A 23680-nucleotide genomic window follows, 5' to 3' on the forward strand; every position below is an offset into this window, starting at 1 on the left:
TTCACTTTCTTCTTCTTTTGTTTTTGGTGATTCACATTCTTCATGCATATCGCCATCTACTGGGCAGGGAGATGGATTTCTAGCAAAAATGGACTTAGATATCGATCTTTTTCTCACCCACACCTATCATATCACTTCTGAAGTCATGAATTTAACCACTGGAGTCATATGGATTACTTTTGTGCTGCCTTCATGTGCTTTTTGGAGTGTCATCATTTTGGCATCCATTCATATTGTATGGACCTACAAAGCTTAAATATTGTTCTAAAAACCTTACTTTGTGTTCTGCTGAAGACAGAAAGTCATAGACTTTCATTTTCATGAGAGAATTTTCATTTTTGGGTGAACTATCCCTTTAATGGTGCAGGAGTAGGGTTTCAGCCCTACAATAAGAGAGCTTTACTGACACCAAGTGGTAGTCACAGAGGTGTCCCTTGTAACCCCCAGACGTCTGCTTTAGTTTGTCTCCCGACTCACTGTTGGAGTAAAACGAGGATTTTTGTAAGTAGGTGCACCTCAGATGAGTCACAAAAGTCTGTCGGTGATGCTAAAATAAAATCACCTTGCTTTCAATAGCGGCTAGCAATAAAACAAATGCAGATGTTTAAACTACGAAAACATGCATATTAACCAAAATGAGATACATTTATTGACCAGAATCCGATATGTCGTCATTTTAACCTTATCTCTCAGAGTTGGAAATGCTGTTGGTTCGATGTTCCTCGTTGTTTTCCTTGGTGTGTGGCTCCCCCTGCTGGCTATTCACAGAATGTATCTAAAGGAAAGCACATAATCTCCACTTTCCCTTCTGTCATTATTACTGTATAGAAATGCAATAGAATGTTAAACAAGAAATTTCCGTACAATTTATATCTTTAAGATAGTCTGTTTTGTGGTCAGTAAAATATTGTATGTCTGTACAAACAAATCGACTTATTTTAATCGGGCAGCAGTTGTAAAATAAGGGGCTAGAGTCTATTTTTCCCATTTACATGTATATGAGAGGCAAAATGTAAATAAGTGTCAGACAATGGCAGGCCTCGTCAACATTATCTTATTTTATTATGCCTAATCCCACACTAAAAAAAAAAAAAAAAGCAGCATGAGTACAGTTTTTTTATTTAATTTATTTATTTATTTATTTTTTATCGTTCGAATCAACAGATTCGCCTGCTGATGGGAAGATCCACTCTCTTGAAAAGTTCCAGTGGAAATGACCATTACGGAGGAAGTCTTTCGTCAATCGACTGAGTAAAAACGGTCTAAATCAGCGCATGCGCAATTCATCCTCAGTCTGCCTCCGTAAGGGTGGCGATTCTCAAGCTGGAACATTGGAGGAAAAAAAGATACTGTATTTTTTTTTTTTTTTTTTTTTTTTTTTTAACATAAAACAGGCATAAAGCAACGGATGTGCTCCGGAAAACGAAACGGCTACCGCCCTCCTGATTTTAATGCACAAATTGTAAGTATTGTCATCGTTTTTTTGAAGAGCAAAAACGTTGAGTTTGCCTGTGGATGGTGTTACTTCCCCCCCGTTTTCAAAAAAGGTCCGTGGTTCCCAAAGAATGGGTCGTCCTCCGTAAATCCAAATCTTCTCTTCATACATTTCAACCCGAAACATTGTTTTTAGCACAATCTAATGGATAGCAACTTACTTCTATGGTTTGGAGAGAATGAATCTTTCCTAGAAATAAAGGGGTTGAAATGTCTTCGAGATACAGTGGTTATTCGCAGTCGAGCAGGGAGTACCGTTTATTTCCCCGTCTCTGTTACTGCCTGTTTCGCTTTGTCAGGACGGGATATATATGTGGTTGGGGATCTAAACTGAGTTGTCATCTGTCTATGTTGTGTGTTGTTTATCGACTGTATTTTGTGAAGCCCATGTAGCAGTAGTCGTGCTGCGGGAGTGATGTGTTTTCAGTGTACAGTTATTACAGGAAGAACGAGTGCACCCGGTGTGTGTGTGTGTGTCACGGGGATTACGGGCCAACAACAGAAAACTATATATGTATAACATATTTTTGGTCACACCATATAAGCATATCAAAGTGACCTGGGGAAGGGTGTTATTTTTGTAACATAGTTTTAAATCCTGTACTGTGTGCAATACATCTCGATTGCGCTGATAAATTGTTGGTTTTGGACATCTTTAGTGTTTCGAAGAGTGAAAGCGAATGCACGGATTATAGAGTTGTAGAAGGGGGGTATTTTCAAATGAAACATCTAGGATAAAACTCAGGTTATCATTTCTCACCTGTCATTTATTTTTTATTTATACAATAAATGCGCGTATTTTACGTAGTCGAAGATAATAAATCCCGAACGCTTTGCTATTTCTGGGTTCGCGTGCCTTTTTTCTGTCGAATGATGTTATTTTCGCTCCCTTTAGCTGGCCGTGTAGTAAAGCGCGCTCGCGCTTCACGCGCGGGACCTTCGAGTGAATGAATTTTGTGTGTGTGTGTGTGTGTGTGTGTGTGTGTGTGTGGGGGGGGGGGGGGGGGGTCGCGTTGCGGCGCAGAGCTTTGAACGCGTTCGCGCGTGTAGCTGCGTAGGGCACGCGCTTCGGGAACTGAGGGGAGACACTGCACTCGTGCACCTCTGACGTCACAGAGAGAATCCCCGAGGTTAAGAGATATTTTTGATGTCCAATCAATGGATACATGTAACCTTTTTGTTTCTCCGAGGAAGTTAAGCCTGGCTTTTTGGTTGTTGGCTAAAATGCATGTCTGTTACTTGATATAATGTATATCCCGTCACAGTGGAAATACGTAGGCTTCTTAGTTTGTGGTGACAACAACGAGGCCTATATTTAGCATGAAGAATGACATGTTTTGAAGCACTAATTAAGCTTCCACGTGGGCATGCCAGCCAAAGCTCACCTGATTTGAAATCTTCTGCATCTCTGCAGTACCGCTAGAAAGAGGGTTCAGTGAGCTTAGTTCATTTGGTGCACAAAATTACACTCTTAAACTCACAACTGCCATATAGGCATTGCTAAATAACATTATGTTTGCACTGAATATGTTGTAATGGTTCATCTGTTATGAATCAAACCAGATCTTTATCTTCTAAAAAGCTGAACTGGGATGCAACTGTCCTTACTGCTGTTTGCCCATACTTGGGTGATTCTCCTGTCAGATAAATGTATTTAAGTTTGTTTTCGTAGTATATATATAATCAAATATAAATATATATATATATATAATCGAATCAAATCGAGAGCTTGTGAATCTGAATCGAATCAAATCATCTTAGTTACAAACTAATTAGGCTAGTAGTTACTAGAGATGGGCACGAGGACTCGGGTACTTGGACGTGGCAGCAATTATTGATCATGAAAACGATGATCGATGGTGATCATGCATGATGTGACTTCTCAATTTGAAATTCAGTGACAATTACCTGACAACTAAACACAAATGTGTCAAAGAGGGAGCTTATTTTTAATTTTGAGATTGATTACATTGTGATTTTGAGAGGTACACTGATTGTCAGCAATGTCTCATAGCAACCAAACTGATATACGACGCTGTAATGCTATCGATATGAAAAGAGAGTGTAAGTACCGTGTTTTGAACACCTGTCTCTGCAAAACGTTTGCTAAACACGTTTTATTATAATTTAATGTAAGAATTTTGACTCATTAATGAATATTATTATTATTATTATTATTATTATTATTATTATTATTATTATTATTATTATTTTATACCCTTTTCTCCCTATTTGGAATGCCCAATTCCCACTACTTAGTAGGTCCTTGTGTTGGCATGGTTATTCACCTCATTCCGGGTGGCGGAGGACAAGTCTCAGTTGCCTCCGATTCTGAGACCGTCAATCCATGCATCTTATCACGTGGCTTGTTGTGCATGACACCGCGGAGACTCACAGCATGTGGAGACTCATGCTACTCTCCGCGATCCACGCACAACTTACCACATGTCCCATTGAGAGCGAGAACCACTAATCGCGAACACAAGGAGATTACCCCATGTGACTCTACCCTCCCTAGCAACCGGGCCAATTTTGTTGCTTAGGAGACCTGGGTGGAGTCGCTCAGCACACCCTTGATTCGAACTCGCGACTCCAGGGGTGGTAGTCAACGTCAATACTCGCTGATCTACCCAGGCTCCCAGTGAATATTATTTAATAAAAGTGAATGTTTTTCACTGTCTGTAAACCCCCTTGCCCTGGGTGCCGAAATGTTTGCGTGACGTAACACACACCGGCATCTCAACAAAATGGGAACTGAACATTTCCGCACGAGTTTCCAAGTTAGAAGTCCAAAATAAAGTGTCATTCCGTTGCACTTTCCCCAGTTGAAATGTGGAAATTCAGACTCTCTGGGTTGAATGGAACGCTTCATGAATCATCACAGCAACAACAATACGGAGCATCACGGCTTTCCCTACAGGAGCGAACACACACACACACACACACAAGGCATGTGGCAGTGGACTCTGCACTGAAGCAGGCGAGTGTTTCAAACAGCTAGATAGAGCGCAGATAAATAGAACAGAATGCAGTGTCTTCAAAACTGAACTTCAACTTAACACACATATTAAAAACCTAATGGTTATGGCGTCTCCTGTTAAGCCAACCGCGATTTGAAAATAGATGGTTCAGACAGTCACTAAAAAAACTGGTGCGCACTTACTAAGATTACTACGGTAACCTGAAGGAAGAACAGACAGATACGCGTTGTGCACATTCTTTAATTTGGACAGCGAATCTTCACATAATGACAAAATATGATCTTTTGTACATTTTGTAACAGATTATTTTATAAAAGCCTATAATAATGAATAGACGATACGCTGGAACAACAAGACGCAATGCAGCAGTCAAAGATGTTTGTCAGAGATGTTTTTATATATACAGTTATGTACATGTCATTGCCCCTCGAGTACTCGACTCGAGTAATTAGACCGAGTACTCGAGTAGACAAAATGACCAAAAAGCCTTTCTCTAGTAGTTACTAAACCCTTAGTTTGACCTTTACACTCAAACTTAAGTGAGCCCTTACACATAACTGGTACAACCGTTTTTGGTGGTGCCAGTTAATTTGTGCAGGAAACAGCCTATTTTGATAATATGGTTTGGTCTGATATGTTTCTCATGTTATCCGTAGTAATCATAGTTGTGCCGAACTGGTGGTTAAAGGGCTTGCATACACATTTATCCATTGCATTTACATTTTGTATTTACTGACTTCATAAGATACAGTATAATGATCTAAATTTGCATTTGTTCAAAGCATAATGAGCTACATCAGTAAGGTTTAGAGAGATAGCATAAGGCAGTGTATATGATATCTCAAACCACATCCTTTTGCTAGAGAAAACCAAATTCATTATATCTGCTGTAAAGGCATTATTCAACAGTAGTTCCTGAGTGAACAAAATCAGAGAAAATAGAAAAGCAATGTGACCAGTCACTGGGGCAGAATCCTGAATAAATGATTCCCTTATTCAGAGCCTTAAGGGTTGTGCAGGGTTCATAAGGGGCTAGTCTGCCTCTCTGGAGCCTAATTCAATCATACAACCGCTTAACAAACACAGCTCCTTTTAAAACAAAAGTGCTTCCCCATTGCAAGTTAAAACTGTGCCAGCTTTTACATTGCATAAGGTAATGACTACTGACTTTATCATAGCTTCAGTGAGAAGTTGTTGCTATAGCTGATTGCTTGTACAGATGCCTGCAAGATGGAATTTGCATATTCTACACTGGTTTTGGACCAAAATCTGCAGATTTCTGCTAAATGAATTTATATATGGTAAAACGTGTTAAACGTTGCTTGGAGTACTACACTCCTTAGGCCAAAGTATACAACGGTTGTCCACGTGCCGCGACGTCACGCCGACAGTGTGCATGATGTACATTTCTTCATGTGCACTGTCTGGAAGCAGCCCAGTATATCTAGACATGCGGACAGTCCACATCTGTGAGCATCATCTGCACTTATGACATAAGCTGTCGTAGTGTACATGCATTTTTGTTTGCGTTTTGTTTACTTTGTTTACAACCGGAAAGGCACATGAAAAAAAAAAAAAACAAGTGTACCCTAGCCTTTATGGGTAGCTGAAAGCATAAATAAATTAGCCAAAATATTTAATAGATGAACACACAAGGGCAAGAGGATGTGCAGGAGTGGTTTCTGCACCGCTATAAAGCCACAGCAAAATAAACTATATTTTTCCCGAGTTTGCAGTCTGAATTAAATGTGGTGAGATAAAAAGACTGCATATACAGTACAAATAAATAGAAAACACATTTTTCTATTGTGTTCTTTACAGGCTGCATGCAAAAACAAACATACAAACAATGTACTTTGATGTTGTGAACAAATGACTTTTATGAGCCATTAATAAAAAAATCAAAAAAATTCAAGTGAGTTTTTGTTTTATTTTAAATGATTAAAACAAATATCTCTGTCAGTGCGGCTACTGAATTAACATCTGATTCGTTTACTGACTGGATGCTTATATGAAAATGTATACTTAAGTTCACAAAAGAGTTTTTTTGTAATAGAGGTTATTTCAACGTTAAAATATGTTACAAAAATAGTATTGATTTGTTTAGTATGTAGTTAGGACCAATTAGGTGATTTTGAAGGGGGCTTTCAGTGAAAAGATATAATTATGTAGTATATAGTGATATGTTGATCTTTATAAATGATGGCCGTTAAAATTTCACGGAAATCTACCCAGTAAAGCCCAAGAATGTTTTTCATGATGCTGCTTGTTTCATCCAGTACTGAAACACAATGCCAGTATCATTGCGTGGCAAAACCATGCCCTGACTTGAACATCTTGTCAAAATAATTACAAGAAACATTGTATTCACTTCAGATTGTTTTCATTTGTCATTTTTTTTCTTTAGATTTACAACTGAAAAAGTGCTAGAGTAAAACTTGATGTTCTGACAATGACGTCAATGTGTAAAGAATAATTTGGGGAACAAATTGTTGAGCCCCAAAATTTCAAATAGTTTTACAGAGTTTAATTGAGACCCATACCTGACAAAAACAGTCATCGTACATGTTTTCCAGGGATACATGGGTTGCCCTGTTTGCCAGAACAGACGCAAGTGTATATAAACAACTTGCATTAAAATAGTCGTTTGCTCCATTGGGGTTTGGATTAAAGGAGAAGGCTGAAATGCAAGTCACCAACAGTTTACCCTGGTGTGACTGCTAGAAAGACAGATTTTAAGGAGGAAGTATGAGCCACTCATGTCATTTTGCAGCCATTTTGCTCTCTCTCTCTCTTTCACACTCCTTATCCTTTCTTTATGCTTAATTTACCTTGATATTATATGTAATTCCAATCCATCATGTCTCTGTAAAAAAAAAAAAAAAGGGAAACTAGTGGCCACAGTCTGTCAAACTCAGATATTAACAGATATAGAAAATCAGTTTGGTTATGAAATTTCCAGGTGTCCAAATAGCATTTAATAATGCATATATCACTGAAATATCAAGTTGTGTCCATTGAGAGGCTGGTTAGCACTCCCTCCAACTTTTCCAAACCCTTGAGTGCTCATGTTTGCCCTCCATATCTGCTTTTCTTACGCATTTCCTCACCAATGTCCTCTTTTCTTCCTCGTCTTCTGTTGACTGCTTCCTCTTTTCATGTTTAGCTTCACATCCTCCCCTCTCCTTCAGAGAGATAAAAAGGAAGTAGAGATTTTGGCCATAGCAGACTCAGCAGTGCCTTTTGTTCCCTACTAAGTCACAAACCCTTCTCCAAAAGCTCCGTAGATGTTAGCCGACAGTCCAGGAATGTTTACCTCCCCAAACTTGGAATGTAAGTAATAGTCTACCGAATATGTAATGTCATTGCATGTTCATCGTTTTAATACATTTGCTGGTTGTAGTAATGTTAGCCTATATATTTCCTCCTTAAAGTATTCATTTTAGTGAAAATAAAATATAATATTGGTTAAATAAATTATTGAAGTTGAAGTGAAAGTAATATTTTATTTTCACTTCAACTTCAGTAATTTATTTAACCAACTGTTCCTCGCTGGTGAAACGACCAGCCAAACTCCACCTGAGCAGCTGATTCTCTAGCCACCTTTAAGAATCATCTAAAGACGCATCTCTTTCGTGAGCACTTTATGCAATCCTACTAATGCAACAGTCATCTTTCTTCTTAAAAAAAATAAAAATAAATAATAGTCTTTTCTTTTACCACTGTCTCTCACCTTCCTCTCTACTTGTGCTTCTCTGAGCAATTTGCAACTTTGTATTAGCGCACTTCTCGTTTTTCTGTCTCCTTAGGATGAATCGCTAATCGTTATTTTTCTTATTTGGAAGTTGCTTTGAATAAAAGCGTCTGCTAAATTAATAAATGTATTAAGAATTAAAAAAAGATGGAGGCTTTGTTATTCAGTTATATTTAAGATTACGTGCCACTGACTGGATATGTATGTGACAATGTGTAGCTAAAGATACACATTCATGTGTTTAAACAAGTTTTGTTGTAATAAATGGCATTTAAATGTAAAAAAATGTCAATAACATAAAAAATAGTATAGTTTTGTTTAGAATGTTGTCAGCTCCCCCGTTGCAAAAACAGAATGCTGTAGAAAACACTGTTGTACCGAATTAAACTTTGTAACTGATGTCTGTTCAAATTTTCAAATTTTTCAGAAATCTGCATAGCTTTCTGTGGGCCCAGATTTAATGTGGGCCTACCGATAAGGAATGGGTTAAGCTGCCTGTCTTTTTATAAACATGAGATTGTGTAGCCAAATGGTTAAAGATCTAAGCTTGAAATCAAACTGTTGTAGTTTCCAATTATAAAAGTTCAGATAAAAATACTATCACCATTGTTCCCTTGGATTCTCTAGGAGGCTGTACCTTTAAAAAAAATTTGTCTCTTTGAATAAAATTGTCAGCTAAATGAGTTACAGTTATAGTTACAGTATAGTAAGAGTGCACATTCAAGATCACATGCCATTTTTGTTCAGTGGGTCATGGATAGACGGACCTATAGATGAACATCTGTGAACATCTGTGGCACAGATGGCTGAACATCTGGATTTCAGTCTGATTTTGCATGATTTTCAGGCGATTTTTGGCAGATCTTTATTCAACGCACTAGCTAAAGGACACAAGTTTACAGAAGTTATACATGGTGATGTAGTAAAGCTCAGTATTGGTTAAGTACTTTTTCACACTGAAGATTTGAGTGCATTTCATACACTCACTGAGCACTTTATTAGAAACACCTGTACATCTACTATTCACCCGATTATCTAATCAGCCAATCGTGTGGCAGCAGTGCAGTGCATAAAATCATGCAGATACAGGTCAGGAGCATCAGTTAATGTTCACACCAACCATCAGAATGGGTAAAAATGTGATTGCAGTGATTTCGACCATGGCATGATTGTTGGTGCCAGATTGACTGGTTTGAGTATTTCTGTAACTGCTGATCTCCTGGGATTTTCACGCACAACAGTCTCTAGAGTTTACTCAGAATAGTGCCAAAAACATCCAGTGAGTGGCAGTTCTGCGAACAGAAACGTCTTGTTGATGAGGGAGGTCAACGGAGAATGGCCAGACTGGTTCGAGCTGATAGAAAGGCTACGGTAACTCAGATAACCACTCTGTACAATTGTAGTGAGCAGAATAGCATCAACACGTCGAACATTGAGGCGGATGGGCTACAACAGCAGAAGACCACGTCAGGAACTTTATTAGGACCATAGTGTTCCTGATAAAGTGCTCAGTGAGTGTATGTGTAATATGGGCATTTTGGTAATATGGTAATATGATATAATACAGTAATGGACCTTAGTCACAGTAGACATCATATTTAATTTGAAAGACCGAAGTATAGTCTGTTCAAAAGGTTGTACTGTTGTGTACACTGCCTGGCCAAAAAAAAAGTTGCTTTTTGATTAAAATAAGCAAATACTTAAGAGCCATTGATTGGATCATTATTGCAGTGATTGATATGTTTCAGCTGGCAACAATTGTTTTAACCATAACCGATGCAGTGTGTAGCTTCTCATTTCTTAAACAACCATGTCGGAAGACATATCCTGTGGTCGGGAAAAAGATGTTACTGTGTTTCAGATGACGCAAATTATTGGCCTGTATCAAGCAAAGAAAACAAATAAGGAGATTGCTGAAATCACTGGAATTGGGTTAAGAACTGTCCAGTGCATTGTTAAAACCTGGAAGGATAGTGGTGAACTGTCAGCTTCGTGGAAGAAATGTGGTCAGAAAAAAATCTTGAATGATCGTGATTGGAGATCACTAAAACGCTTGGTAGAACTCACGGCTATGTTTAATAGTGAAAGTAAGAGCATTTCCACACACACAATGCAACGAGAACTTACAGTATTGGGACTAAACAGCTGTGTGACCACAAGAAATCCACTTGTTAGTGAGGCTAATCGGACATAAAACTACTTCAATTTGCTAGAGAGCATAAAGATTGGACTGTGGAGCAATGGAAAAAGGTCATGTGGTCTGTTGAGTCCAGATTTACCCTATTCCAAAGCAACAAGCGTGTCAGGGTAAGAAGGGAAGCGCATGAAGCGATGTACCCGCCATGCACAGTGCCCACTGTACAAGCCTCTGGAGGCAGTGTTATGATCTGGGGTTGCTTCAGTTGGTCAGGTCTAGGCTCAGCAATGTTATGCAGCAATAAATTGAAGTCAGCTGACTACCTGAATGTACTGAATGACCAGGTTATCCCATCAATGGATTTTTTATTCCCTGAAGGCACAAGCATATTCCAGGACAACAATGTCAAGATTCATTGATTCATTCAATTGTGAAAGAATGGTTCAAGGAGCATAAGGAATCATTTTCACACATGAATTGGCCACCACAAAGTCCTTACCTTAACCCCATTGAAAGTATTTGGGATGTGCTGGAGAAGACTTTACGGAGTGGTTCGACTCTCCCGTCATCAATACAAGATCTCGGACAAAAATGTATGCAACTCTTGACTGAAATAAATGTTTTGACATTGCATAAGGTTGTTGAAAAAAATGGCACAACAAATGCATGCTGTAATCAAAGCTAAAGGCGGTCCAACAAAATATTAGAGTATGCAACTTTTTTTGGCCAGGCAGTGTACCTTGTCGAATGATCAGTTGACAAAACTTTTAAAATACATCTTTCCAAAAAAATTTGTCAGTGGATAAAATAAGTCCAGAAAACATTGGTTGTGAAAATTAGATGTGACTTAAGACGTTAAAACTGTTCAACCTATTGAACGGATTGTACTTCTATCCTTCACAGTCTTGTTTTTGATTGTGTCAAATTAAACATGCCATCCACCCTGAATAGAGTCTGTAGCACAAAGTGTGGGAGCCCAGCAAGTTGTACAAGGGTAACAGTTTTGGTATTAACATTGTTTCATAAGTTTATGTGTATAAAATGCTAAATGCCACACTATTTAGATTGACTGTTTTCATTGTAATATCTCCATTAACTATTATAATTTTTTTTTTAAGTCAAACATTTCACATTCTAATGCCATATGCTCATTTTAGCAGATGATTGAACATAACATGCCTGAATAAATTTGCCTAATTCATAAAACACAAAGACAGACTTAATTAAGAGCATTTGCTTGAAGCAACTAATATAAAATCTCTCTCTTTTCTCTCTTTTTCACTCCCTATTTGTGTGTGTGTCTGTATGCATGTGCACATGTGTTTTATTGTTTCTTATATCTGCCTATGTGTCTGTTTGTGTATTTTTGTACATTCCTGCTTGTGCTCTCTCTCTCTCTCTCTCTCTCTCTCTCTCTCTCTCTCTCTGTGTATGTGTGTGAAGGAGAGGTCCGCGGTCTGCAGGGGGATGACATGCATGTGTCCAGGCATTTAACATCATTGAGGATTTTAAGACTAGCAGGCTGCCCTCTGCCAAGCCATGATGGACATTCTGGTAACTGGCTTTTCTCTCTCATTGCATTTGTGTTTGGGGTTTTTTGTGGTGGTTTATTTGTGTGTGTTTGTTGCTGTAGTGAATTGAAGAGCGTTATGATGTGCCTTTAATTAATTTTGGTCATCTCAAGTGATGTCCTCATAGATATTTATGGATATTTGTTATTGTTTTATATAAAGCTGATTAAAATTACTACAGATTAACTCAAACCCCTTGGTGAACATTTTTTTTCCAAGGGGATGCATCCCTCTTAGTGTCTATGTTGGTTATGGCCCTACATAAATGCATAAATATCTGCTTGTACATCTAAACTTTAAGGAATAGTTCACCCAAAAAAATCTGTCTTAATTTTCTCAACCTCATGTCTTTCCAAACCCATATGACTTTCTTTCTTATGCAGAACACAAAAGGAGAAATTTAAATGAATTTAGTCTTTTCGTGCACTCATAAACATGCAAGTGTCACTGAAAAATGACTCGCATGGGCTACTTTTATGATACAGTACTTTTGGGTGCTTTTTTTAAGCTTTGATGTAAAAATATATTGTTCCCACAACGTCAGAGGTTTCAGGTTTTACAATTCTTGTGCCCTCACAATGCAGGCAAACTCTGAACCAAATACACACACATATAGTACAACTTCAGAAAAGGACAGAACAAGAGACCCAGAGAGTTTAATCATAAAACAAAGACTGCTGGTATGCCTAAAGTACGGCAAAAGAGTCAGAGAAGGAGCGCAGTGGAGAGCGGGAGTGAAAAGTCACATGATTCATGGACAATCAGCCAAGGCATCTGGATAAAGTTAGAGAAAAGCAAGATTTAGATCTAAAAACAGACAAGCGGACAGACATTCATTCTGCTTGTATGTGTGTTTGTGGAAGGGAAACTTACACACATGAGTTTCCTCTCATCTTTATTAGCAAAGTTCCCAACACACTCATATCTTCAGCAGTTTGTATGGCTGCATATCTTTATAACTCCACCCAGCCCCATAGACTACAGCTGCCTGTCAGTTCGAGTCATATATTTAGATATAAACCCAAACATCACTGCATGTTCTCTATATCTTTCTCTCCCTGCCCCTCTACTGTGTTTAGTTTCTTGCCCTTAGGAGATCCCAGAGTTTCTCACGCTTGATGCCAGGTCATAGGCGTTCTGAGTTTATGGCAGCTATGTTACTACTCACAAGCTTGTTGATTTTGCTATTGCTTTTAGAAAAGCAGTGGCTGAGTCTTCTATGAGTTCTTTATTTTCTTTTTTCCTTTTTAAAGGAATGGCAGAGTGGTTAAAGATCTGGGCTGGTAACCAGAAGTCTGTAGATTCAAATCCCAAAAGACTGATCCATGAACATCATCATTGTGGCATTGAAAAGTGTCATGAAAGTTGTGGAATCATGTGGAAGTCGCTGTCGCTGCAGAGCACGCTTTGCCGTGATTCTCTGTTTGGCGGAACGTTACTCTTCAGAATCATGGATAATGTAGTTCTTCGTAAGGAATTCTGCTTTTAAACACATTTAATTAGAAATAATGCAAACTGATGGCTTTAACAGGAGCATATACAGTATCAGCGATTATATAGAGGTCACGGTAGGTCTGTCTTTAAAGGTTTATAAGTTATCGTAAAAATGTAAGTGCCATATGGAATACATTTATGGGATTTTTGCTTCTGGAAGCAGACTGTTGCTCTCTATTCTGCAAGTGGTGTCCAGTTATTATCTCAGGCCACATCCACACTAATCCATTTTCATTTCGAAAACTCAGTTTTCATCATCGTTTTCCAAAGTATACGGCACTAGAGAGCACTAGTTTTCGTTGCCTGTTCCAGTGTGGCTGAGAGGCGTAAACGTAGCAAAATCAATGTATTTTCAAATTACGTGGCCTTAGAAATGATTATTTTGCATTTTGAAACCAATTTGTGGTAAATTTAGTCCAAACAAAAACTCAGTCCAAGGAAATAATGAGTCAAAAAAGAGATATCTTTAAAATCTCTTTCAAATAAACCAAATATATTACTTTCAGGTAATCTCTCTCTGGAAATGGAAGCTTAAGTCGAGCACATCGCGTTGCTGGATACAGTATTACTTATTCCATGCACCCTATACTGTAGGTGTAGTACTCTGTTAAATTTATTTAAATGTCCTTTTTGAAGAAATTAGTGATATTAAAGTTAATGATGTGACCCAATCTGTTGTTGGGTGTGGATGAAGTGTGAGCTGGCAAGGTTAGCTCTGTTTTGCTTGCTGTTTCCTCTCCAATGGTAGTACAGGAGATGACTGGGCATCTTGTGTATTCCACAGGTAGGGTGGCGACACTGAGATTAAGGCTTCATCTTCATTTCGAGCATTTCTGCTCGGCCTCATCCTTTAATTTCTAAATGTGAAGTTTAGTAGTGTTGATCTGGACTATGAGTCTGGATGTTTTAAGATGTAGCTTGAAAGTCAATAGGTCAGTGACTGAGCAGAAGAGAAGCTACAGTTGAAGCTCAATGTTGCTTTTATGGGCTGATATATGTGTTTGCTGTGATTTAAAGCCAAAGTTCCTGGTGGGCTGCTGCTCTGCTGTGGTTTCTCTTTAGTAAAACCACTTCCTCTTCTTGTTGTTTCTTTGAGGCATCTCCATGTGTTTCAAACTCTTACTTTCATGGACCACTAATGCTTTTCTGTTTCTTCCACTCTTTCATCTTTTCTTAGACTTTGTTTCTGTACTTTTGTTTAATTTTTCTTTGTGTTTTTACCTGAAATGTATTCCTGGATTGGTTTTCCACTAGAACTACAGCACCACCGGCTAAATTGAATTTCAGTTCACTTCACATGTTCATCCTATATATAGCTGCTGTTACATTAACTCTGTATCACATTTGTTAAGGGAGAATTCACCTTGCTTTTTTGTCACAGAGCCATCTTGTAATTTTCTCTTTTTTCTTCTCCCTCTCTCTCTCTCTCTCTCTCTCTCTCTCTCTCTCTCTCTATTTCAAGTAGGCCTAAATCTCTAAAAGTGACTCATAACTCTTATTGTGAAAAGAGGAAAAGAGAGGTAACGGTAAAGTGTGTAATAATTGTTACCCGACCCGACTGGTACTGTCAAATTTTAACATGACATGGTATCTAAAAATGTGGTGGTGAAAAAAATGTGGTGCAATGTTCAAAGATGTCCGTCCAGCGCATTTACAAAGAAAAACAATTGAAAATGTACATTTGGTGTGAACAGCCCATAAATAGGCATGTCTGTGACTGAACCCCGTTTCCACCTGGTGTTAAGATGCGTTTTGGGTGATCCGATCACATGTGGTCAGCCCTAAATACAGGTCTAAACGTCGTCTAAAGCATTTTGTGATTGGATCACAGAAACCACATACGAATGTGGTCAAAAACGCATGTGACCAGATCACATTTGAGGTGTAAACGCTAATCGTTCTGTATGCGTCCCGGCAGCAGTGAAGCACCGCCCCTCACCAGTCAATCACCCACTGCTTTAAAACAGGAGTTTAAACTTTGCCGTTAAAAGGAAATAACTGTCCGATCGTAAAATAGAACAAAAACGGATACATACACAATCACAAGAGCTTCACTGATCTTCTTTGTGTTTGAAATCAACACAGATGAGAAGCACAAACACCTGAAGCTCCTTTAATACAAGTAATACACAAAAATAACTCTGAAAATAATCATTCTGCTTGACATGTTGCATTTGTGCTTGGATTATATTTCAGCCGCATCTGGGAGAAACAGCACACTGTTTTTTTCATGCTTTCTTTGTCTTTTCTTACTTTATTGTGCTTTATTATCATGCAGTAACACACTGGCATAGTGTCTGATGTATGTCGTCATGAAACAGAAACCCTTCCCTTCCAAAACTGACGACAAGTGGTTACAGGAGTTAACAGCGATGTGTCTCACCTGACCACATGTGACTGGATCACGCAAGACGCATTATAATGCCAGGTGGAAACGGGGTCTGAGCACATAAAAAGCACATAAAGGCAGCATAAAAGTAATCCATAAGATTCCAGTGGTTAAATCCATATCTTCAGAAGTGATATGATAGGTATGGGTGAGAAGCAGATCAATATTTAAGTCCGTTTTTACCATAAAGCTCCACTTTCACCTTCACATTCTTCTTCCTTTGATTTTGGCGGTTCGCATTCTTCATGCATATCGCCACCTACTGGGCAGGGAGGAGAATTTATAGTAAAAGCCTGTTTACATGCACACCAATACGCTGATAACTATCAAAAATCGGCTTATTCAATAAAATTCAACAACGCAAGAAAATCGCTTTTACATGAGACTTGAAAAGATCGAGTTATTCTCTGCTTTTGACATCAAAACGTAAACATGTATGCGCACAACACTTGCACACATTAGATAAGCCGGTAAGAATGCCCGTAAAGGTGTTTACATGCTGAGAAAAATCAGAGTAATGGGAAAAAAATGGGCTGATTGGTTTTTGCTCAACCCGTTAATAATCAGTTTAAGGCGTTTACATGCCATTACATATTGTTTGGCTTATTAAACGTAATTGGTGTAATTGTAAAGCATGTAAACGTGCTTATTTTCATTTCTTTCTATGCAGGTGAGGAATGTGCTGTATATTCAAAAGTCAGCGCTATTTGACTGCCGTAATTAATGTTTTGCTATTACTTTCCACGGACAGTACGGAGGTGGTAAACAGAATTTTAGTTTAACGAGATGTTTGTGTACATTTCATAGTGATCATGGCAGCAGTAATTCATGGCCTAGGTGATGATAAAGAAGAGAGAAATTGCACTGTGGAAATTGGGGTCCGCACTAATTTTTGGGCCTGTTTGTGATGTCACCTTATTTGCATAGTTCTTTTAATCAATCGGGTGCTAAAACAACACAGATAGCATGTACAAATAAATGACACTGCCAGTGTGTACAATTCATCCATTCTTTGTGAATTCCCCCCTCTGTCTTGTTGAAAATGTGTGGATGCGGGAATGACCCCGTTAGTCAATTAGTAACAATGAGAACTTCCATTTGTGGAAATCTAATAACAACGCATTCTTTATTCATTTGCCAGCTCATATACTCAGACTTGTTTAATAATGCTTTTGTAATTAGCGTACAGCTGTGTATTTAATGTTCACATATACTGTACTCTGATATCTTCAGGAGCATGACCTTTTTATGATCCCTAATGAGCTGCAAGGAGAGGGACTGTTTTATTGACTCATGGAGGAAGCTGGCACATCACACTGGCTCTCACCATGGGCACCGGGCTGCTTCTGCTTTTCGGTGCCCTGCAGGTCTTGAGGTGGTGCATGTTAGCTCAGAAATTCCTCAAGTGTCATGTGTCAACACATGACAAAAACCTCAGCTTCTCTTCACATAAATATAAGTAAATTTCAGAAAGTTTCTCAAATATAGAGTCCTGATCTCAGACCAGTCTGGCATTTCTAGGGACAAAAAATATCATAGAGACTTGAGGGTGGGTTCTTCTGACTTGGTCCTGTAGGCAGCCACCTAGAACACCATTGCAGCGCTCTAGCAACCACTCAGAAAACCTTAGCAACCAACTAGCAATGCACTGGCATCCACAAAACCCTAGCATCAAACAGCAAGCTTTGCATGGGCAAGCAGCAAAAAACTTCCAGAAATTTCGTTATAATCTGGATTTACTTATGTGTACTACTCATAGAAGTTTTCATTAATAAAAAATGCATTTAATTTGTTTGCCATTATGTTGCTGTCCCAACTGAACTCTACTCGGCTTAGCATTTTTCTCTTAAGGTGAACTTGAGATTACAGAATCTTCAACGGAACTGACAGAGGCTTCTGCTAGAGTACATAGATTGTGTTACATTAACAAATAACTTACTCATTAGGCAGTGTTGAGTGTGGGCGTGATATCTGATGAAGGGGGCACGTGGGATTGTATGCATATGTTAGCGTAAGCAGTTGTAGTGGTGCTCTCATTGTTTGTCAGGACTGATCCCTATCTCTAGTGTAGTGCTGGTTGTTTGGTTTGATCTGGTTAGGGTGAGCATGTAGAAAGAGGAAGAGACGATGGCTGACTCATTAGGTTTCAAGCACCCTGTGCCACTTACAACATTTGAAGAGTTACAACACTTCCTATTGCTCTCTCTCTCTCTCTCTCTCTCTCTCTCTCTGTCTGTCTCTCCTTCTGTCTTTCTGACTATGTCTGTCTGTGTCTCTCTGATTGTCACTAGTGCTGTACCAAATGTTGTATGGTAAATAGAGACATTTAAGGTTAAATTACACTCAAAGAAAGTCTTAAAGTACAAATGCACACACATCCAAACATGTACAACTTTCTTCTGTGGAACATGAAAAGAGATGTTAGGCAGAATGTCACCATTCACATTCATTTTTACAGAAAAAGGCATCCAACATCGGGCCGAACTGTGTTCTAAATATAATAAGAGTAATACAGTATAATGATATAATTGTTTTAATGAGCTAGCTAGCGTAATCTACCTTCCTGACGAAAAATGTGTGTAGAAAAATAATGTATTAGTTAAACCATCATCATGAGGATAAAACTTTCTTTATTAACCTCACCAAAGTGAACTTTGCCAGCTACCTAGAAACAAATGAGTTACCTTCGTGTTGGCAAATTGACAATCGTGAGTCGCCACTCACCAAAGCCATTTCCTTCCACGGTTAGCTAACCGTGCTGAGAAATTTAGACAGAGAACAGTTTGTATTCATATTTTTTAATGCAGTTATCTTGGGATGTACAGCACAAGTAAGTGTTCTTTTTTCACATTTATATTTACTGTACTGTGATTCAAAACGCTGAAATTTGTGATCGTTACTTACTTGGTTCTGGTTTGGACTTGTACAACATCTCCAGTATGCAACGCACACTTTTCACAATCCAATCCACAACCGATAGATAAAATCAAGTCCCCCCTACATTTGTTTCTTGTTTGATAAGCTGTTTCACTCAGAAATAGGTCACAATACTGAAGAAAATTAGTTTGCAATTTCTGTTTCATGCCGACTTTAATAGGAGTGCCTTAAAATAGCGTGTGAAAGTGAAGATTTTAGGACAGACAGATTTTACTATTGCATTCTAATATAATATAATATAATATAATATAATATAATATAATATAATATAATATAATATTTGCAAGGCACAAAAACGCTTTTACAAGATCAACAAAAGTTAGATTTAATAATGCAATAATGGCCCTGATGATGACAGTTTCAACATTTGGCCCGAAACCATCTCACACTGGAACCAGCCAAATATCAGCCTATTAATGGCTTACTTAAAGCTGTTTCTGTATATTAAGCTGGGCCTGGGATAGGAGAAAGTATTTTAATTGCGCACTTCACATAAATGTTTATTATGATGATTGTGTTCCTATTGGGAGTGTATGTGCTGGAATGTTCTGCTTATCAGTACTGTTTTAAGGCATATCAAGACTGGTTCATTACCTGTACTTCATCGCCTGGGTTAAAAGCACTGCAGTAGTGCTATCTGGTTGTTATTTCATACACAGGCTTTTGCTTTTTCCTGGGAGAGTCGATGATTGAAGTGATTTAAGGGAGAGTGTAAATATACTTCAGCTTGCAAATCCCTGCACTGACGTAGATTAGTATATGTGTGCAGATACGAGTGAAGATTTGAAAACTTGTTCTCTTTGTTGAACTGGAAGCTTGAGTTTCCGAGCTTGTTAGAACAAGATCGGAGTGAGAAAATGCTCTTCTCTTTTCTTCGAGACTCCATCCCTTCTTTTCCTTGGAATTTTCTGGATTCCATAAGTGTTTGTGGTGTGTTGATTTTACTCTGTGTGTATGTCCATCTGTGATAACAAGCAAATAAATCTGCCCCTTATTAGGGATAGTTCACCCAAAAAATGAAAATTATGTCATATATGTTGTTTCAAACCTGTATGACTTTCTTTCTTCCACAGAGCACAAAAGATGATGTTAGGCAGAATGTTCAGCCTCATGTTAGCCTCAGTCACCATTCATTTTGATTGCATTACAATACAATAAAATAAAAGTACAATAAAAGTGAATGGTGACTGAGGCTAACATACTGCCTAACATCTCCTTTTGTGTTCCAAGGAGGAAAGTAAGTCATATGGGTTTGAAACTATGTAATGGTTAGTAAATGACAGAATTTTCCATTTTTGGTGAACTATCCCTTTAAGACCCAGTTAAATTCATCTGCCTCTTTTTGTGTGTTAAAAAAAAAACAAAAAAAAAAACTTTGTTTTTAGAAATTCTTTACTAAAGCCCCCAGGTCTCATATTGTTCTTCAATCACAGCGTTATTTGATTTTTGACAGACCAACCATTCTACTGCAAACTTGAAAATGTCAGCATCGGAGAAACATTTCTAACTGTAGAAGGAAACGTGAAAATATGAAACAGCTACCAAAGTATGTGACCCTATTTATTTTACTAATGCATGTTACGTTACGTCTTATTGTGAACGATTCATCCATACAAATTTGCTATTTTATAAAAATAAAATAAAAATTGACCTTGTAATCTTTAATCAAGATTTCATAACTTGCTCTTCTGGTGATATGATTGACTATTCTCTGCTGACGTATGCAAGGCAGCGCTGCAGTAAAGCCAAGTTTTAACTCTTCAAGTGTCATGTAGATAAACCTGGCATCAAAGCAGCTAATGCAGAGATTAGGAGGTGTATTTTTGACTGTTCCCCTCTCAAAATCCTGTTCCATGCCCCAAACTACCTTGGTTACGGACCCGCTGGCTTGAATTTACATTTCAAAGGAGGAGGAATAACAGCAAATTCGCGATTGTGTTCGAGACATTTAATGCCTGAATGCTTCCAGAGGTGATCACTACTGAATACAATGGGAGTCGGATGCGTCTGGAGTTTTTTCATATTTTTTAATGCAATTATCTTGGGATATACAGCACAAGTGTTCGTTCATTTTTATATTTAGTGTATCGTGAATAGAGCCTGACCGATATGGGATTTTTGAGACCGATATCGATTTTAGAGAGGGAAAATTCACCGATTACCGATAGCTAATTTTTGAGCTGGAATGAAAACAGACCTTTTCCATGTGGATTGTGCACAGATTTTGCACCGATATAACTATGCAAAGGTACTCAGAAAGCTGCTTTCTTAACCCTCTGGGGTCTGAGGGTGTTTTGGGCCATGGAGAAGTTTTGACATGCCTTGACATTTGTGCTTTTTTCAGTTGCTTAAAAACATAATAATGGCTAAAGTCTGATAATACTGTAATCAGCACAAACTGGGCTACAATAATATGTGAACAACATGTATGTACTTGTTTGTATTTTTGAGAAAATAAAGTTTATGTGTGGTTTTTGAAGAAACACAAATTGTAAGTCACTGAAATAAGGTCATATGACACATACTAAACATTTGTTCACAAGACTTTTGAGAACTGGATCTTGTAGCCTAGAGTTTTTGCTACAAAAATGATGTGAAAACCATCCTGATCACTCATTCATACAAAACAATATAGTCATTTAACTTTTGTAAGACACTTTTAGTGTTAGAAAGGCCATATGCAAGGAGGCGTGGATGATCATGAATACTGATGTGATTCAGACCTGAGGAGACAAAGACCCCTCCCCTGAGCCTATCAATGAGGAATGTGACTGAGAGAGAATGAATGTGAGGAGACTTAATGATTGACTGTATTATCTGACTATATATTTTCTTTACATAAAGACTTTATTTAAAAACTTTAGACCTACACTACCATTTAAAAGTTTATAGATCTGTAAGATTTTTTAATGTTTTTAAAAGAAGTCTCTTCTGCTCACCAAGGCTGCATTTATTTGATCCAAAATACAGCAAAAACAGTGATATTGTGAAATATTTTTACAATTTAAAATAACTTTTATATTTGAATATATTGTAAAATGCAATTTATTCCTGTGATCAAAGCTGAATTTTCAGCATCATTACTGCAGTCTTCAGTGTCACATGATCCTTCAGAAATCATTCTAATATGTGATTTTCTAATATGGGCATATTTACAGCACATTTTACACATTTACACCCGAACAGATATTTGCAAGCACAAGCTTTGTTGATGATAATGAGGCAGCCTAAACACTAGTTAAAATCTAATCTAAACATTCATATTATTTTTATATCATACAGCATGCAATTTAAATACCTGCTTTAGCCAAAACAACATTTAAATGTAACTAAAACTTGCCTATTAGGACATATTTCAAATTTCAATACTCTGAATCCTTGCTGGCAAGTCTGGAAATAGTCCAACTAGTAAAATATGTACATGTTTATATAAAATAGCATGTCAACTAATGTAAGTAAAACTAAATGACTTACTCATCCGAAATTGTATCCTCGGCTGGATCAAATCGCTCTTCAAAATGTAAAGTTCATCGGAGTCCCACTCTTCTTCTGAGGAAAATGTGAACTCTTCCTCACCTGTGTAGAGTGCCATCTTCCAAACGTGCAGGAAAGTGAATGAATCTGATGATGAACTTGATGTTTTTTAAGGCATTGTTGGGGGCGTTTACCATTTGCATTGATCGCCTCAGCACATTACCGTATGAATAGCGCCCTCTGCTGGTGGGTGTGATCACATTAGGGATAATGAGCTGAGCCAGGAGAAAATGTACATTGCTTTGTTTCATACAGATTACATTGCAAGAGAATAATTGTTTTCAATTTGAATTGTTTTATTTAAAAGTAGACATTTTAAGCTTTATTTAGACATATGTTTCATGTTTGTGTAATAAGTATTCGTGGAGTTTCACTTCATTTTTGTGACGTGTTTGAGAAAGATGCTCGCGGAGACAGAGACGGCTGAAAGCGCACCCTGTTTATTTTCTTTATTTTACAAAAGCACAAGGTTTTGTTGTTATTGTGAGTGTGCACAAATAAAAGTAGACCCTTTATAGTTTCTAATGATGTCTTACACTTATCTGTATGCCCAAAAATGACGGAGTACTTTAAGTTGTTTCCGCTGCTATGAGGAAAAAATCCAGCAGGACGCGCCGGCGCGTCTGTCGACCCCAGAAACAAATATTTTTATCAAAGAACATTTGACATTATTATTATACATTGTCAACAAATTCTAGAAATGAACACTGAGAAAATAAAGAATAAATACAAATAAAATTAATAGCTTAATAATCATCAGTACAGTTAGTGTAAGTCAACTGCTGACCATTTAAATAAATAATAAATAAAATAAATAAAATAAAATAAAAATCAGTACTGTATGTTTAGTATGTCAATTGCCCACCATTAAAATAAAGAATAAATAAAAATAAAATAAATAGCTTAATTAACATCAGTACTGTATGTTTAGTATAAGTCAATTGCTGACCATTTAAATAAAGAATAAATTCAAATAAAATAAATAGCTAAATAAACATCAGTTCTGTTTAGTATCAGTCAATGGCTGACCATTAAAATAAAGAATAGATAAAAATAAAATAAATAGCTAAATAAAGATCAGTATTACTGTTTAGTATCATTCAAATGTTGACTATTTAAATAAAGAATAAATTAAAATAAAATAAATAGCTAAATAAACATCAGGGGCCAGTTGCACCAGCTGTACGTATGTTACAACTTAGCCTAGTTGTGGCGTAAATGGGCACTAAGTCACAATTTACGCTCTACTAAATATTTGAGCGTTGCACCATTAAATTTATGTAGGACGTAACCCTATGTATAAACTAAATATATACGGCAGCTTCCGACCAGGAGTAACTGATGGAATAAAAAAGCAGACTCATTTAATGACATCAATGAACTCATGTT

At 37.6% G+C, this 23680-nt stretch overlaps 1 protein-coding gene across 4 annotated transcripts in view; it reads left to right on the plus strand.

Moving 5' to 3' along the window:
* Positions 1 to 1323: 1323 nt before the first annotated feature.
* Positions 1324 to 23680, plus strand: part of LOC127420407 (regulator of G-protein signaling 17-like) — a 59834-nt gene continuing 37477 nt past the window's right edge. Inside the window, exons 1-2 of one of the 4 annotated variants that reach the window (XM_051662684.1) lie at positions 1324 to 1462; positions 11810 to 11920. In XM_051662684.1, coding sequence (XP_051518644.1) covers positions 11906 to 11920 — 15 coding nt within the window. In that variant the 5' untranslated portion in view covers positions 1324 to 1462; positions 11810 to 11905. Of the gene's footprint in view, positions 1463 to 7655; positions 7809 to 11809; positions 11921 to 23680 lie in introns of those variants that run through there. The other 3 variants (XM_051662683.1, XM_051662681.1, XM_051662682.1) reach the window with 3 other exon arrangements.

The sequence above is a fragment of the Myxocyprinus asiaticus genome, chromosome 29, assembly GCF_019703515.2.
Source record: "Myxocyprinus asiaticus isolate MX2 ecotype Aquarium Trade chromosome 29, UBuf_Myxa_2, whole genome shotgun sequence".
NCBI lineage: Eukaryota > Metazoa > Chordata > Actinopteri > Cypriniformes > Catostomidae > Myxocyprinus > Myxocyprinus asiaticus.